We start from the raw sequence: 15,634 nt of genomic DNA on the forward strand, positions 1-15,634 counted from the left end.
TTTCCCACCCCTCTCCAGCTTAGGTAAGGGATCGGGACTTTGGAGAACCGCATTGTCTGCTGCCCACCCCTTCCCGACATCTTCCTATTTACCAGTGCACCTCCAGTCGCGTACTGAGGATCTCAAAAACTAAAATGTCCAGACAACAAAAATAGAAAAATAATTGTATTTTCTATTTATTGATTGGGTATGTCAGTTTTTGTAATATGTCAACCAGACCTGGTTTTAGACCCAGCTGGGGCTCACTTACAGGCCTTCAACGGTGGTAAATCGCCAGTTTTGGGATGGGTCTCTCTTGGTGTCTCTAGAGTTCATTATTTTAATTAAAATAATTAGCTAAAAAGGAAAAACTGGGGGCAGGGGAGAGAGCCATCTTAAGGTTAAAATTTAAAGTCCAGCTGAGCCAGGAGCCTTCTCATCAAGTCAATCAGAGATGCTGAACTGTCTGTCACCCTCTACTACAGTAGACAGAAATAGTTTGGGCTCAGTCCGAACGGTTCCCTCGGTAGCATAGAATTTACGACGATTGAAGCTACAGTACATCTACGTTGTCAGGCACAACCTATTGGTACCTATCTGATCTGGTGAGAATGAAAAGGAAATAAGCGTTTATTAAAGGAGATAAATATTTTATTTCTTTGAAACGGGATGAACTTGTTTAAAAACCACAGAGGGCTTCTCCCTCCTCGCACTTTTTCGGTATTTTCAAACTCTGGCTCCTTTTTTTTTTTCCCTCGTGCATCATCCCGCGTCTTTTTCTTAAAGCCGGGGTGGGAGGGGGTGTGTGTGTGTGCAACAAAGAACATATCCTGCTCAGTGAAAGGGAGGAGGATGGACAGTGAATCACATGATCTGTTACCGCGGGAGAAAGCAAGAACGCGCCAGAATTAAATTCGCTGTAGCCGGTGCTAAACACAGCGCGATTATCCAGCATACCGAGATAGTTTCCAACGTCTGTAGCAATGGCAGCCCCGCCGAAGAGAAGTTTCTCGAAACTACTACAGCAGGACCGAGACTCCGATTCCTCCCCGTCTCCCAAGAGAGCTGCCCGCATCAAGAAGATTTCCGTCGAAGGGAACATCGGTAAGAGGGAGGGTGCACTACAAGCTTGCATCTTTCTTTGCTTAAATCTTTAATTACATATATAACTGTCATGGTACACCGTGGTGTCGCCGAGCAAGTAGCACCGGGTTTTCTTTCGGCAAGAAAACGGGACTCTCTGGCTGCTGCTTTGTATTTCGCATTCCTGCGCTTAGTTCTCTTTCTTGTTCTTGTAAGCCCAGGCTGGAATTTATTACTACTGGTTACTTCTGTTTGGAGCTACTGTATTTAGATCTGACATATAATAACGCGCGAAAGGGGGCGGGGTTGTTGCTTCCGGAATTTCCCAGCAGACTCCACCGCCGGATGTGAGGTTAAGATTGGGCGCTTGAAATGCGGTGTGACGCGCCCGGTCAATTTGAAAGCTCTGGAATTTTTTTTTCTTCTGTCTCGCTCCCAATATATATATACTATATATCTTTTGGGAGCGAGACAATTATTTATCTTATTTTTATTGTCTATTTTCTGTAAACCGCTTAGAATCCTAACGGAGTTTAGCGGTATATAAGAAATAAATTACATTACATTAATCGGGGGACAGCCTATACCAGTAAAGGAAACAGTATAGACCAGAAAAGGGAACAGTAAGAAAAGAACGCACTCCCCCAAGGGAACAATATTTATTTATTTATTTTTTTTTTTTTTTGGGGGGGGTGTTCTCTTTTCTTATTGTTCCCTTGGGGGGGGGGGGGTGCGTTCTTTTCTTACTGTTCCCTTTACCGGTATAGGCTGTCCCCCGATTAATGTAATGTAATTTATTTCTTATATACCGCTAAACTCCGTTAGGATTCTAAGCGGTTTACAGAAAATAGACAATAAAAATAAGATAAATAAATAAAGAATAGGTACTTTGAAATTCCCTTACTGTCCCGAAGGCTCACAATCTAACTAAAGTACCAAAGAACAAACAAATTAGCAACATAATAGAGAGGAAAATAAAGATAGAGGAAAAAATGAGATATGAAGCATCCTAACAAGAATACATTGAACTCTCAGTACCATACTGTTAAACAAAACGTACATGCCAAAATAATAATGTAATGGAAAGAAACTAATTAAATAGAAAATAATTTAAGAATTAAATCAAATATAGAAATGTAAAAAGAAAAATAAACATTAGAAATGAGGAAAAAAGAAAAGGTAGAGGAAGGCATATGAATAGAATGGAAAGGGAAACAGTTAAACAATAGAATTCTAAAAAATTTTTAAATGAAAACTAAACAAATAGACAAAAAGAACGAGTTACGTTTTTAAAAAGTTGTTCTTAAGTCGGATTTGTATGAAACTCAGAACATGTAGATTTTAAGATTTTTGCTGCTTATCTCTGCTTCCTAGGTGATGAATTGACAACGTTAACAGATAATATAACCAAGGTTATAAAATAAAATTTAAATACCTGATCTGAGTTTTCTGGTCCGGGGTGTGTTAGACCCGAGGTTCAGGTGCCGGGAAAAGGTAGTGACCCGCAGCGGGTCATGTTTATTCTGGGCCGCAGCTTTGCTCCTTGTCTGCCTGAAGATAAAAGTTTTGGTGTCTGAAAGCTGAAGGTTTCTGAGATTTTGAATTGCCCATTAACACTTTCAGTACAAAGTTATGCCCTTCAGCTTGACCTCTCCAAGAGTGTTCACCAAATGCCTTGTAGTAGTAGTAGCAGCAGCTTTAAGGGATCACGGACTTCAAGTTTTTCCCAATCTTGACGACTGGCTCATAAAAGACGCCTCTCCTCACAGGGTGCTCTCAGCAACACGGTCCACAATACTGTCTCTTCAACAATTAGGGTTCAAAGTCAGCTTTCCAAAATCTCAACTTCAACCCGCAAACTCTACAGTTCATTGGAGCCCTGCTTGATACTATTCAACTCAGGGTGTTCCTACCTCAACCAAGACAGGACACCCAATTTTTTTTTTTTTTTTTTTAAGGTATGTTTATTAGCAGTGAAAAAATACACCACCCAACAAGGCGCAACAACAAACAACAATAAGGCAAAAGTTGTCCGTTACAAGCAAAAATACAGTAGCAGAGGCGAAGCCTCCCAGAGGATCCCCCCACACAGATACAATATGTAATAAGTAAAAAGAGACATCGAGAGCAACGGAAACAAGAGCGGTGAAGGACAACAGAAATAGATAGATCCGCCCATCAGGGACAGTGATCTCCCACCTTTTTGTATAATATACAAATAACCCATGAAAACCACAAAGGACTCGCAACACCACTCACACGCTACACCATCCACACCACTCAAGCCAAACACACATTCCCCCAAGCACCTCCCTCCCCCCATCCCCAGGGCACCATAGTATGATAGAGAGAAGAATTAGAATTAATGGAGCATATCAGGGGCTTTGCAGAAAAAACACAGAAGAAAACTAAACAGGCGCCAGTCCCCCGTCCTGTTCAGATTAGATTAGATTGTGATGGCACCAAGTCCCTCAGTCTCTCCCACAGGCCAACGTAATGCTGCTTAAGCACACTCGGAGACCTAGCATAAGACCGAATTTCAAACTGAGCCACTTCCCGGATTCTACTCCTCCAGTGGGGTATCGGAGGCGATTCCACCGACATCCAATAAGTCAAAATCAATTTCTTCACTACGAGTATAACATTATAGAAGAATCTGCATTGGGGGGTAGTGAAACCTTGATCCTGGAGGGAGGTCTGCAGACCCAGAAGAAGAAACCCATAGTCCCATTCAACAGTACGCTGTGCAGCGCGCTCCAGTAGGGGGAGAGCCTCCTGCCAGATACTCAGTTGGGGGCATTCCAGAAAAGAGTGGAGATACGTGCCTACTCGGTTCTTGCATTTAACACAGAAATCACCATCCCAAAGCCCCAGGCGCGCCCCTCGCTGAGCAGTGAAATAGGCACGGTGGAGAATCTTATACTGGAGTTCTTGGAAGTCAGCAGACTTAGTGTATGAGTATAAAGTGCTAAAACAGGCCAAAAATTGAGGTTCAGAAATATCCTGTCCCAAATCCCGTTCCCAGGAAGAGCGCACAGGGGTAAGCACCGATAGAGAGAGACGATTTAAGGACTCGATACCAGTGAGCAAGGGAGTTAGCTATGGGCGGGGTAGCCGAGAAGAGGGTATCCAGTTGACACTTAACACAAACCCCATCACCTCCTCTACGTTCAACATCCCAATAGTGACGTACTTGAAAGTAAGAAAATAAATAACACGAGGGAAGGCCCCACGCGTCCCGTGTTTGCTGGAAGGAGGGGAATACGGCAGGGGATAAATCAAGTAAGTCCTCCATCGTCACACAGCCCCGAACCGCCCATTGCTGAAATACTGATGTACCCCAACCCGGCTGAAACCTGGAGTTGCCTTCCAGATGCACAAAAGGAGACACCTCCGTCGACAGCTGCTGTCTGCGCCGCCACCAGCGCCATGCCAGTCTGAACGGGCGTAAAAAACGAAAGCAAACTAGATATCGCCTCCCGGGATCGTCCTGACAATGTAATGTATTCATAAAGTGAAAAGGGGAACTCCAGCCCGCTAGCCAACCCCGGGGAGAATAGCGATAACACCCTGTGTAACCCTCATGGATCCAGCGAATGAGAGACGCTACATTATAAAGCCAAATATCCGGGACATTAAGTCCCCCCAGGCATTTGTCCAATGTAAGTTTGGACATCACTATCCGAGGGGCTCGGGACCTCCAAATGAAACGAGAGATAGTAGATTTAAAAGCAAGTTCGACCTGCCTGCTAAGCCAAAGAGGCATAGTCTGCAAGGGATACAGGAGTTTCAGAACCAAAACCATCTTCACCAAAGCTACCTGTCCCAAGACACCCAACGGTAGCTCCTGCCAGGCCTGGCACAGCTTTCCAATAGCCTCAAGTCGAATATTGGCATTGTAAAGAGTAGGCAGATCAGTACTAAGGTATATTCCCAAATAGCGCATCGGTTTATTCGTGGATGCAATAGGCAACACCGCATGCCAAGGCTCCGCTGGACCCCCGGACAGCAATAAGAGTTCCAACTTGCTACAGTTAACTTGTAAACCAGACAAGGCACCAAAGGCTCGAATCACCACCAAGGCTCTGGGCAGGTGCAGGGGAACCTGGTCCATATAAAGTAGGATGTCGTCAGCAAATAAGCTGATTTTGCATTCCTGCCTCCTCACCACAATGCCCTGAATAGTTTCATCCTGCCGGATTTTAGCTGCTAGGGGTTCGATAGCCAAAAGAAAAAGAAGGGGGGAGAGAGGGCAGCCCTGTCTCGTACCTCTCTGCAGACCAAAATCTTCAGTTAGACCCCCGTTAATCAGTAAGCGCGCCCTGGGGTTATGATATAAAGCCGTCACCCAGGCCAGAAACTCACCCTGAAAACCACCCCTACGCAGGACCCAAAAAAGGTAATCCCAGGAGATGCTGTCGAACGCCTTTTCCATATCCAGTCCTGCCACCGCCTCTTGGCCACCCCATCCCACCCTGTCATGAATCGCGCCCAGGACCTTCAGCAAGTTCATAGAGGCGTAGCGGCCCGGTACAAACCCAACCTGGTCTGGGTGAATAAGGTCAGGAAGAAAGCGATTCAAACGCCGCGCCAGAGTCACGGCCAGAATTTTAATGTCCTGATCTAGAAGGGAAATTGGACGAAACGACCCCACCAGATCCGGGTCCTTACCCGGCTTAGGGAGCAGAACTATGTGGGCCATATTATCCGGAAAGGAGCCTCCCGTCTCCGCCACCGCGTTATACATTGCACTCAGGGGCTGCGCCACCAGGTCCTCGAGAATCCGATAATATTCAGGTCCGAACCCATCCGGGCCGGGCGCTTTCGCCAGTTTGAGAGACCGAATGGAGATGCGGAGTTCAGCCTCGGATATAGGTAGGCTCAGTGATGCAGCCTGATCCTCCTCCAGATGTGGTAGAGATAGGCCCCGGAAAAATTCCGCAAAAAATTCCGCTCATCCAACGGGCGTTTACCATACAGGGTCTCATAGTACCTGACAAACTGTTCTGCAATTTGGCTCTCCCCCTCATGCCGAGTTCCCGTAGTGTCGCGGATTGCAGTGATGAGTTGGCGTTTTTTATACGGTCGCACTAGGTTTGCCAGAAGTTTCCCCGTCTTGCCCCCCCACCTATGCATATTATACCGTTGAAACGCAAGTGTCTGTTCCGCCCGCTGATGGAGTAAAGTCTCAATGCGTTCTCGTATTTTCTTATAGTCCAGTCTATCAGAGTCCGACAGAGAGGAGATATGGGCCCTGCGGAATTGGTGTAGCTGACGCGTAAGCGATAAAAACTCTGCTCCCCGAGCCTGGTGTTTGGCAGCCATATATGCAATCATGTGCCCCCTCAGGACTGCCTTGGAGGCGTACCAAAAAGATACCGGCCCTATATCAGGAGTATCGTTAGTGGTCTGATAATCTACCCAATGCGCCCGCAGGTAGGTCCGAAATTCCTGATCATGGTACAAGTACAGCGCCATTTTCCAGGAAGAAGCCTTGCTGCCAGCTGCAAGAGTCAAAGTGAGATCCACGGTGGCATGATCAGAAACCGTGGATTCCACAATTTCCGACCTAGTGGCCCTGGAAAACAGCCTTTGATCAAGTAAGATGTAATCCAGTCGGGCGTACACTTTGTGGACATGGGAGTAAAAGGTAAAGTCCAAATCATACAGGGGAAGTGCCCGCCAGACGTCCACCAGGCCCAAGTGCTGTGCCAGGAATCCCACCCCCTTGTTGTCATGATCCCTCAAGCTGCCCCTAGGAGGTTTGCAATCCACCCCCGGGTCTGCAGTGATATTCATATCTCCCCCCAAGATCACCTGGTAATCTAGGTGAACCGATACCATAGAGAGGACCGTGGAGAAAAATTTATGACAGTAGGAGTTCGGGGCATATAAGTTACAGAACAGCAGCTTTAGACCCCAGACCTCCCCCAGGACAATAACATATCTCCCCTCCCGGTCCGTTAATTGTTTATGCAGGACAAAGGGCAACCGCTTATGGAGCAGAATTGCCACCCCCCGCTGTCGGCCCCCAGAAGTGGAGGAGTAAACATCCCCAACCCAATTTCTCCGCAATTTGGAGTGTTCAATCTGAGTTAGGTGGGTCTCCTGCAGAAAGGCCACATCCGCTTTAAAATTACGCAAGCTAGTGAGTATGCGAGATCTTTTAACTGGGGACCTGATGCCATCAACATTAAAGGTAACAACCCTTAAATCAGCCATAGCAAAGAGAGGAAAACATTATACTTCGCAAAAACCCAGAGGGAAACATCCCTCCAGAGCGTAAAGATTCATCCATTCTCCACCAGCCATACAGGAATTGAACATGTGCAGGAATAACAGATAGGCGCAAACGAAGCCTCCCAGCTAAGCTTCGCCGCCTTCGCTATCCAGGTGCCCCATAACCCAGCAAACAGTACCCCCACACAACCCCCCCCACGCACATCCCCGACTCGGACACACCCCCCCACTCACACCCCACCCCATATCCTCCCAACAACCCACCTCCCCCCTCCCCATCCCCCCATGCTGAGCCCTCCCTGCCAGCATACATACCCATATGTACCCCCCAGCCTGCCTGGAGACCTCCCCCCACCCTCATGAAACTCCCCTTCTGCATTCCAAAAGACCACACAGCCCAAAAGTAAAGTAGAAATCGTAAACATAAGGCATAAGTCATAAGATGTCTCCAACAAGTCCAGGACAAACTCTACATAGAGTCCACACTGTGCCCAAAGGATTTCTGAGCTGGCCAAGATGTCCACCGCTGAATTGGTCCCAAAGATCCCTCAAAATGGAATGTGGCAGGAGATAGATAGGGATCCTTGCAAGCGCATAGAGACAAAAGCCCTGATCAGCTCTGCTCAGTCCACCCGAACAAATCCTCCGAAGCAGGCTCAGAAGCTGGCTCTAAACTGGAAGAAATGTTCCCTCCACAGTAGCTGGGATCCCGCATCCACAAGGTGTGTGTTGAAATGTTCAGGCATGTGTCAGCTCTGCGGTCCGAGCTCATAGGGACCCCAGCTCAACTCGGTGTAAAAGGCAAGAAATAAATGACAAATAAGCTCGGTTCAGTTACATCAGGCAGATAATTTTCATCAGGCAGGTAGTTTTGCCAGGAACGCCTTAGCTTCATCTCCAGTGTTAAAAGTAAGGGTCTTACCATCATGCCAGACCCGAAGCTTCGCCGGGTAAACCAGCGCGAACTTGATTCCTCTGTTGTGGAGATCCGTGCAGGAAGGCGCCATGGTCTTGCGTTGGGCCGCCACCCGCACGGAGTAATCATTAAACAGAAGGACCCACGAGCCCTTATAATCCAAGGCCCCCGCCCTGCGGTAGGCCCGAAGAAGCATTTCCTTTTCCCTCCAGTTGATATAAAGGGCTATTGCAGTCCTCGCTCTCCCCCCCTCTGCAGGCCGGGCTCCGATGCGGTGCGCTCGTTCACAGGCAAAGCCCTCGGCGCCGCCGGCCAGATCCAATTGTGCAGGCAGCCACGTGCTAAAGACAGTATAGAGATCCTGATCGCTTACCGTCTCCGGGAGCCCGACCAGCCATAGGTTGTTTTGGCGGTTTCTGTTCTCCTGCTCCTCCAGGGCGGCCAGTAACTCCCGGGAAGATTTCTGCAATTCTTCCACCTGGGTAGTCAGGCCCGCGCACGTGTCCTCTTGATCAGACACCTGCTGCTCAACATCCGTCAAGCGTTGGCTGTGGGAATCAAATTTCTCATTCATCTCATCCACAGCCGACTGGATCTTATTAAGTCTATCTGCCAGCGCCGCCGAGACCGATCGCGTGATGTCGGTAATCCAGTCTCCGGAGGGTATGGTAAAAGTGGCTGGTTCCGCCGCCATTTTGGAGGGGGTGAGAGAGGGCTTATCCCGGGTACTTTTCGCCGATTTAACGGGCATACCCTGCTCCGATGTGAGCGCTCTAGAGGACTACTGGAGAGCAGAGAATATATCCCAATCCGGTGACCTCGCAGCTCCGGTAAGGATGCAGAAAAGCCGATTTTAATGCTGATTATGTGTCGGTGGGGCAGGAGCTCTCCGTTCACGTGTCTGCTTAGACAGGCTGCATCACGTGACCCCCCAGGACACCTAATTTAATTGTGCAGTCAAGTATACCATCTTCTGTGCATCTCAGCAAGACAATTGATGAGACTATTAGGCCGTATGGTGTCTACGGTCCACATTACTCCCTTCCCGAGATTTAATCTCGGAACTGCTCAGTGGTCTCTGACATCTCAATGGTCTCAAGCTTTCGATCCGTTCTCGCAGAGCATTACAATCACATCATCGCTTCGTTAGTTCTCTTCAGTGGTGGATGAATTCCTCAAATCTTTCCAAAGAGTTGCTGTTTCAAACACTTCCACATCAGACTCGTCCATGTATACTTGAAGAACTCACTTTGATGTTCTCCGGATGCAAGGTCACTGGTCAGCACAAGAACAGAAGCTCCATATAAACCTCGTGGAGCTCAGAGTGATTTGCAATTCTCTGAAGACTTTTCAACACAATATATCCAATCACGTCCTAGTCCACACGGACAATCAAGTCACAATGTATTACATAAACGAGCAAGGAGGGATGGGTTTTCAGGTTCTCTGCCAACAAACCAAGAAGATCTGGACCTGGGCAATTGCTCAAAACATATACCTCAAAGCTGTCTATGTTCAAGGAGCACAAAATACATTTGCTGACAAACTCAGCAGATATCTTTGACTGCACGAGTGGTCGATCTACTCCAAAGTCTTGCATCAGATATTTTCTTTTTGGGGGACTTCTCAGATAGATCTATTTGCATCCCCCAGCAATCACAAACCGCCTCAATTCTGTTCCAGGATATACTCTTATTGCCTGGAGACAGATACCTTCCTCTTGGTTTAGATGGGCAAGTTCCTTTATGTTTTCCCTCCGATTCTTCTCATTCTCAAAACACTGGTCAAGCTCAAGCAAGAATCGGCAGCAATGATCCTAATAGCCCCTTGGTGGCTCAGACAACCGTGGTACTCCCTTCTACTTCAACTTGAGGTCAAAGATCCAATAACCCTACAGATAAGAACATAAGCTGTGCCTCTGCTGGGTCAGACCTGAGGTCCATTATGCCCAGCAATCCGCTCATGCGGCGGCCTATCAGGTCCAGGATCTGTATACTAGCCCTCTATCTATACCCTTCTATCCCCTTTTCCTTCAGAAAATTGTCCAATCCCTTCTTGAACTCCAATACCGTACCCTGTCCTATCACTCCCTCTGGAAGAGCATTCCAGGTGTCCACCACCCGTTGGGTGAAGAAGAACTTCCTAGCATTGGTTCTGAATCTGTCTCCTTTTAATTTTTCGGAATGCCCTCTCGTTCTTATAGTTGTTGAAAGTTTGAAAAATCTGTCCCTCTCCACTTTCTCTATGCCCTTCGTGATCTTATAAGTCTCTATCAAATCCCCTCTAAGTCTACGCTTCTCCAGTGAAAAAAGCCCCAGTCTCTCTAATCTTTCAGCATATGAAAGGTTTTCCATACCTTTTATCAAATCGTTGCTCTTTTCTGAACCCTTTTGAGTATTGCCATAACCTTCTTTAGGTACGGCGACCAATATTGGACGCAGTACTCCAGATGCGGGTGCACCATCACCCGATATAACGGCAGGATAACTTCTTTCGTTCTGCTTGTAATACCCTTCTTGATTATTCCTAGCATTCTATTTGCTTTCTTAGCAGCCGCTGCGCATTGTGCCGATGGCTTCATTGTCATGTCCACTATTACCCCCAAGACCCTTTCTTGGGAACTATCACTCAATAACAGCCCTCCCATTGTGTAGCTGTACCTCGGGTTTCTGTTTCCTACATGTAAGACTTTGCATTTCTCTACATTGAACTTCATCTGCCATCTCGTCGCCCACTCCCCTAGTTTGTTTAGGTCCCTTTGTAAATCTTCGCAGTCCTCTTTAGTCCTAGCCCCATTGAATAGCTTGGTGTCATCTGCAAATTTTATTACTTCGCTCTTCGTCCCCGTTTCTAGATCATTTATAAATACATTGAATAACAGTGGTCCAAGTACCGACCCCTGCGGAACACCACTCGTGACCTTCCTCCAGTCCGAGTAATGGCCCTTCACTCCTACCCTCTGCTTTCTGCCCGCCAACCAATTCCTGATCCATCTGTGTACGTCTCCTTCCACCCCATGGAAGTTTCCGAAGTAGGCGTTCATGGGGTACCTTATCAAAGGCTTTTTGGAAATCTAAGTATACAATGTCTATGAGGTCCCCTTTGTCCATCCGTTTGTTAATTCCTTCGAAGAAGTGCAATAAGTTCGTCAGGCACGATCTTCCTTTGCAGAAGCCATGTTGGCTTGTTTTCATAAATTTATGTCTCTCTAGATGCTCCTCGATGCTATCTTTTATCAGCGCTTCCGCCATTTTCCCCGGAACCGAGGTCAGACTTACCAGTCTGTAGTTCCCCGGGCCACCTCTCGATCCCTTTTTAAAGATGGGCGTAACATTGGCTATTTTCCAATCCTCCGGGATCACGCCTGTTTTCAGGGATAGATTATAAACCTGCTGTAGTAGTTCCGCTATTTCCTCCTTTAGTTCTTTCAATACTCTAGGGTGGATTCCGTCCGGGCCCAGCGATTTGTCAGATTTTAATTTTTCTGTCTGCCTGTGTACGTCTTCAAGGCTTACTTCCATGGATGTTAATTTCTCTGCTTGGTCTCCTTTGAAGATTTGTTCAGATTCCGGTATGTTGGATGTGTCTTCTTTTGTAAATACTGACAAAAAGAACATGTTTAGTCTTTCCGCCACTTCTTTCTCCTCCTTCACCACTCCCTTCCTATCTTCTAACTCAGAGTCAAGGGTCTCTTTTACATCCCAATCTGCAGTCCTTGTACCTGACAGCTTGGTATCTCTCAGTCTAACTTCAACAGAAGCTGATCTCTCTGATTTGGTCAAGCTCATATTAGAAGCATCCAGAAAACTTTCTACACAGCAGTGTTACCGACAAAAATGGACACGGTTTTCAGCATGGTGTGATCTTCATCATCAAGATGCTTCATCCTCCTCCATACCTTCAGTGTTGGAATACCTTTTACACTTATCCAACTCGGGTCTTAAAGCCACTTCAGTCAGAGTTCACCTTAGTGCTATCAGTGCTATTCATGTTCAAATCAACAATAAATCACTTGCAGTTCATCCTCTTGTTTCCAGATTTATGAAAGGTCTTTTTAACATCAAACCTCCTCTTTAACAGCCTCCAGTGGTTTGGGATCTTAATGTGGTTTTCTCCAGATTAGTGAAACCTCCATTTAAAACAATGTCTTCTGCTCATCTTAAATATCTTGCTTGAAAAGTGATATTTTTAATCTCCATCACTTCTGCACGTCGAATGAGTGAGCTTCAAGCATTAGTAGTGGACCCACCTTTTACAGTGTTCCACCATGATAGTTGTTCTCCGCACCCATCCGAAATTCTTGCCAAAAGTGGTTACAGAATTTCATTTAAATCAATTGATTGTGCTTCCAGTTTTCTTTCCAAAGCCTCATTCTCACCCTGGAGAAGCAGCTCTTCATACCTTGGACTGCAAACAAGCATTAGCTTATTACTTACAAAGGACTCGGTCTCGCAGGATATCTCCTCAACTGTTCATCTCTTTTGATTCCAACAGATTTGGCCGCCCAGTAACCAAGAGAACTATTTCCATATGGTTGCGGCCTGTATTTCCTTCTGTTATGCTCAGGCTGGGCTGCAGCTTAGGGGGCGTGTAACAGCACATAAAGTCCGAACTATGGCAGCTTTAGTTGTATTCTTGCATTCCACTCCCATTGATGAAATCTGCAAAGCAGCTACTTAGTTCCAGCTCACATGTTCATGTCTCACTACTGTCTGGAATCATATTCCAGATGAGACGGGTGCTTCGGCCAAGCAGTTGTACTAAATGTATTTTCTTAAAAGGTCAACTCTCCCTCCATTCCTCTGTAGCAGTGTCTCTTAAACTTTCTCGAGCCGGGGCACACTAAAGGTAGGCCCCACGGCTCGAGGCACCCAGAAGTGCGCAGACATCGCTATGATGACTTCACACGCATGCGTGACATTATCACATTGACATCCATGCATGCGCATAGGCCCTGAAATGCCAGTAGAGCGTACCAACAGGGAAGTCTAACAAATATCAACTGAGTACCCCCAACCATAGACCTCCCAAGCTCCACCCTAGACCAACCCAAGCTCTTCCCCAGATTCCATTCCCTTCACCAATTGTAATGCAATTTTTTCCATTCATTTTTCATATACACAGCAGATATAAATTCTCAAAACTGATACATTTCAATCACTATATTGAAAATAAAATCATTTTCCCTACCTTTTGTTGTCTGGTGACTTTATTTTTCTTTGCTTTTAACTATGTTTCCAGGGCCTTCTTATCCACTGACTGATTTTATCTCCGTCTTTACTTTCTGCCTTGCATCCATCTTTGTGAACTGACTTTGCTGTTACAATAGTAACCTATCTATGGTGTGATCAAGATTTTTTCAGGTTACTCAGAGGCATGAAACTCTACAAGGAAGGGATATACCCTCCCAAGAATGGAACAGAGTTCACTTTCCAATCACTGTAACTGTTTCAATAAAGATCACACTTCAAGCTAGGATACAGATAAATAAAGAATGTATCACAATTTTTCAATGCTTCAATATGTCATGGCTTTCTTTTCTTCATGAATAGTATTAAGTTAACATCACTGAAACTGGGTAAGTTATAAAATAATAACTTAACTTTATGAAGGGTTTGGGGACCCCAAACCTTTAGTCATCTCTCCTTCCTCCCAGTGTAACATTTCTCTTTCCCTTCCTCCTTTCTGCCCCTATAGTCCATCTCCCTTCCTCCTTTCTGGCCCCCCTTCCAGTCCAACATTTTTTTCTCTCTTCCTCCTGCATGCTTCTCCTCTGGTCCTTCATCCCTCCTCCAACCAACATCTCTCACTCCATTAGTCCAACTTTTCACTCTGCCCTCTCTCCCTTCCCCAGAGTGTAACATTTCCCCTTTTTGTCCTTCCCATCCATCTCACCCTCTCCATGAGTCCAACACTTTCTGCCTCCTGCACGCTTTCTCTCTCTGTCCTTGCCTCTTCCCTCAAGTGGCATCCCTCCTTCCCACCCCCAATGCAACATGCTCTCTCCCTGTGCACCATCTCACCCTCTCCTCCAGTGTGTAGCACCTTTCCTTTCCCTACCTTTCTGCCAGGTCCAGCAGCACTTTTTCTCCTTTCCTTTTACCTACTCCCTGTCCAGCAGTACCCTTTCTCCCTTCCTCCTCAGCAATACCCCTCCTTTCTCCCCCACCCCTTGACTAGCAAGGCAGCTCAGTGTGATTTTAACTTAGCCACCCAGCTGCTAGCATTAGTTTACACGTGGTTTCATCAGGCAGCCTCAGGGCCTTCGCTAGGCCGGCCCGCCTCACATCATTGAAGTGAGCTGGCCTAGCAAAGGCCCCGAAGCTGCCCAATGAAACCGCGTGTAAACTAATCTAGCGGCAGCTGTGTGGCAAGTTAAAATCACACTGAGCTGCCGTTGCTGGTTCGGGTGTGAGGAGAGAAGGAACGCAGGAGTCCCGGTAGCGTAGTAGAAGGCAGGAAGATCCCATTTTCCCAGCCCTTGTGAGACGGTCTCAACCTCCTTCCTGCCCAGTACACACAGTAGCCCCCATCTCTTCCATTTATACATTGGCAGATCCTGTCCCTAGCCACTACACCATTTCTGGGAGAAACCTCAGCCAGGTCACCTCGTTTCCTCCTGCCTCCTCCCTCCTGCAGCTGGGAGATTTTCCACACTCTCTTCTCCTAACGTTCTCCTCCTTTCTCCTCAGTCCTTCTTCACTCAAGATTCTCCTTTTGTCCATCCCTCCCCCTCTCTGATCACTGCCTCGTCCCTTCTTGGCTTAGTCTCCCTGCCTGCTCCCTTGGACTCATTTTTTGGGCACAAAGCTCAGGTGAGACCGATCTGTCCTTTTCTACCCCTTTCTTACACAGCCCCTCCTGTACGATTTATGACCCCTCCCTCCCTGTGAGCATTCTTGATGCTCCGATTCTTCTCGCTGCTTGCTGCTTCTTAAAACTGCAAACCTCCTTTGGCGATCACACATTCTGTTCTGCTATTCTGTTCTGCCTTCCATTATCCTGCGCTGGAGCCTCTCTTCCTGCCCAGTGTGTCGCAGCACACTTGAAATCTGCGGAGGCACTGCTCTGTGGTAAGCTAGAGAGTCCCATATGTGAGAATATGCTGCCTGCATGTCCTAGGATAAAGCACAGTTACTTACCATAATAGGTGTTATCTGGAGGCAGCAGGCAGATATTTTGACAACCCTCCCACCTCCTCTGATTGGTTTTTTAGCTTGCTAATGGAACTGAGGTACTGCGAGCCTTGGAGGGCAGGAAGGAAGTTGTGTATGCGCTGTGCAGGCAGTCGTGAAGTTTCTTAAAACTTAAAGTGACAGTTCACTTTTCATACTATCCGTACCAGGCTCCGTGGATTATGTTGCCCATATGTGAAAATATCTGCATGCTGTCTCCGGATAACACCTGTTATGGTAA

General features: G+C 46.8%; 1 protein-coding gene across 3 annotated transcripts in view; it reads left to right on the plus strand.

Moving 5' to 3' along the window:
• Positions 1-436: 436 nt before the first annotated feature.
• Positions 437-15,634, plus strand: part of DCK (deoxycytidine kinase) — a 72,703-nt gene continuing 57,505 nt past the window's right edge. The window contains exon 1 of one of the 3 annotated variants that reach the window (XM_033961145.1): positions 437-584. Coding sequence is in view for 2 of the 3 variants with exons in the window: in XM_033961127.1 (XP_033817018.1) it covers positions 963-1,083 (121 nt within the window). In the remaining variant the exon portion in view is untranslated. Of the gene's footprint in view, positions 585-777; positions 1,084-15,634 lie in introns of those variants that run through there. The other 2 variants (XM_033961127.1, XM_033961136.1) reach the window with 2 other exon arrangements.

The sequence above is a fragment of the Geotrypetes seraphini genome, chromosome 1 (genome assembly GCF_902459505.1).
Source record: "Geotrypetes seraphini chromosome 1, aGeoSer1.1, whole genome shotgun sequence".
In the NCBI taxonomy this organism is placed as follows: domain Eukaryota; kingdom Metazoa; phylum Chordata; class Amphibia; order Gymnophiona; family Dermophiidae; genus Geotrypetes; species Geotrypetes seraphini.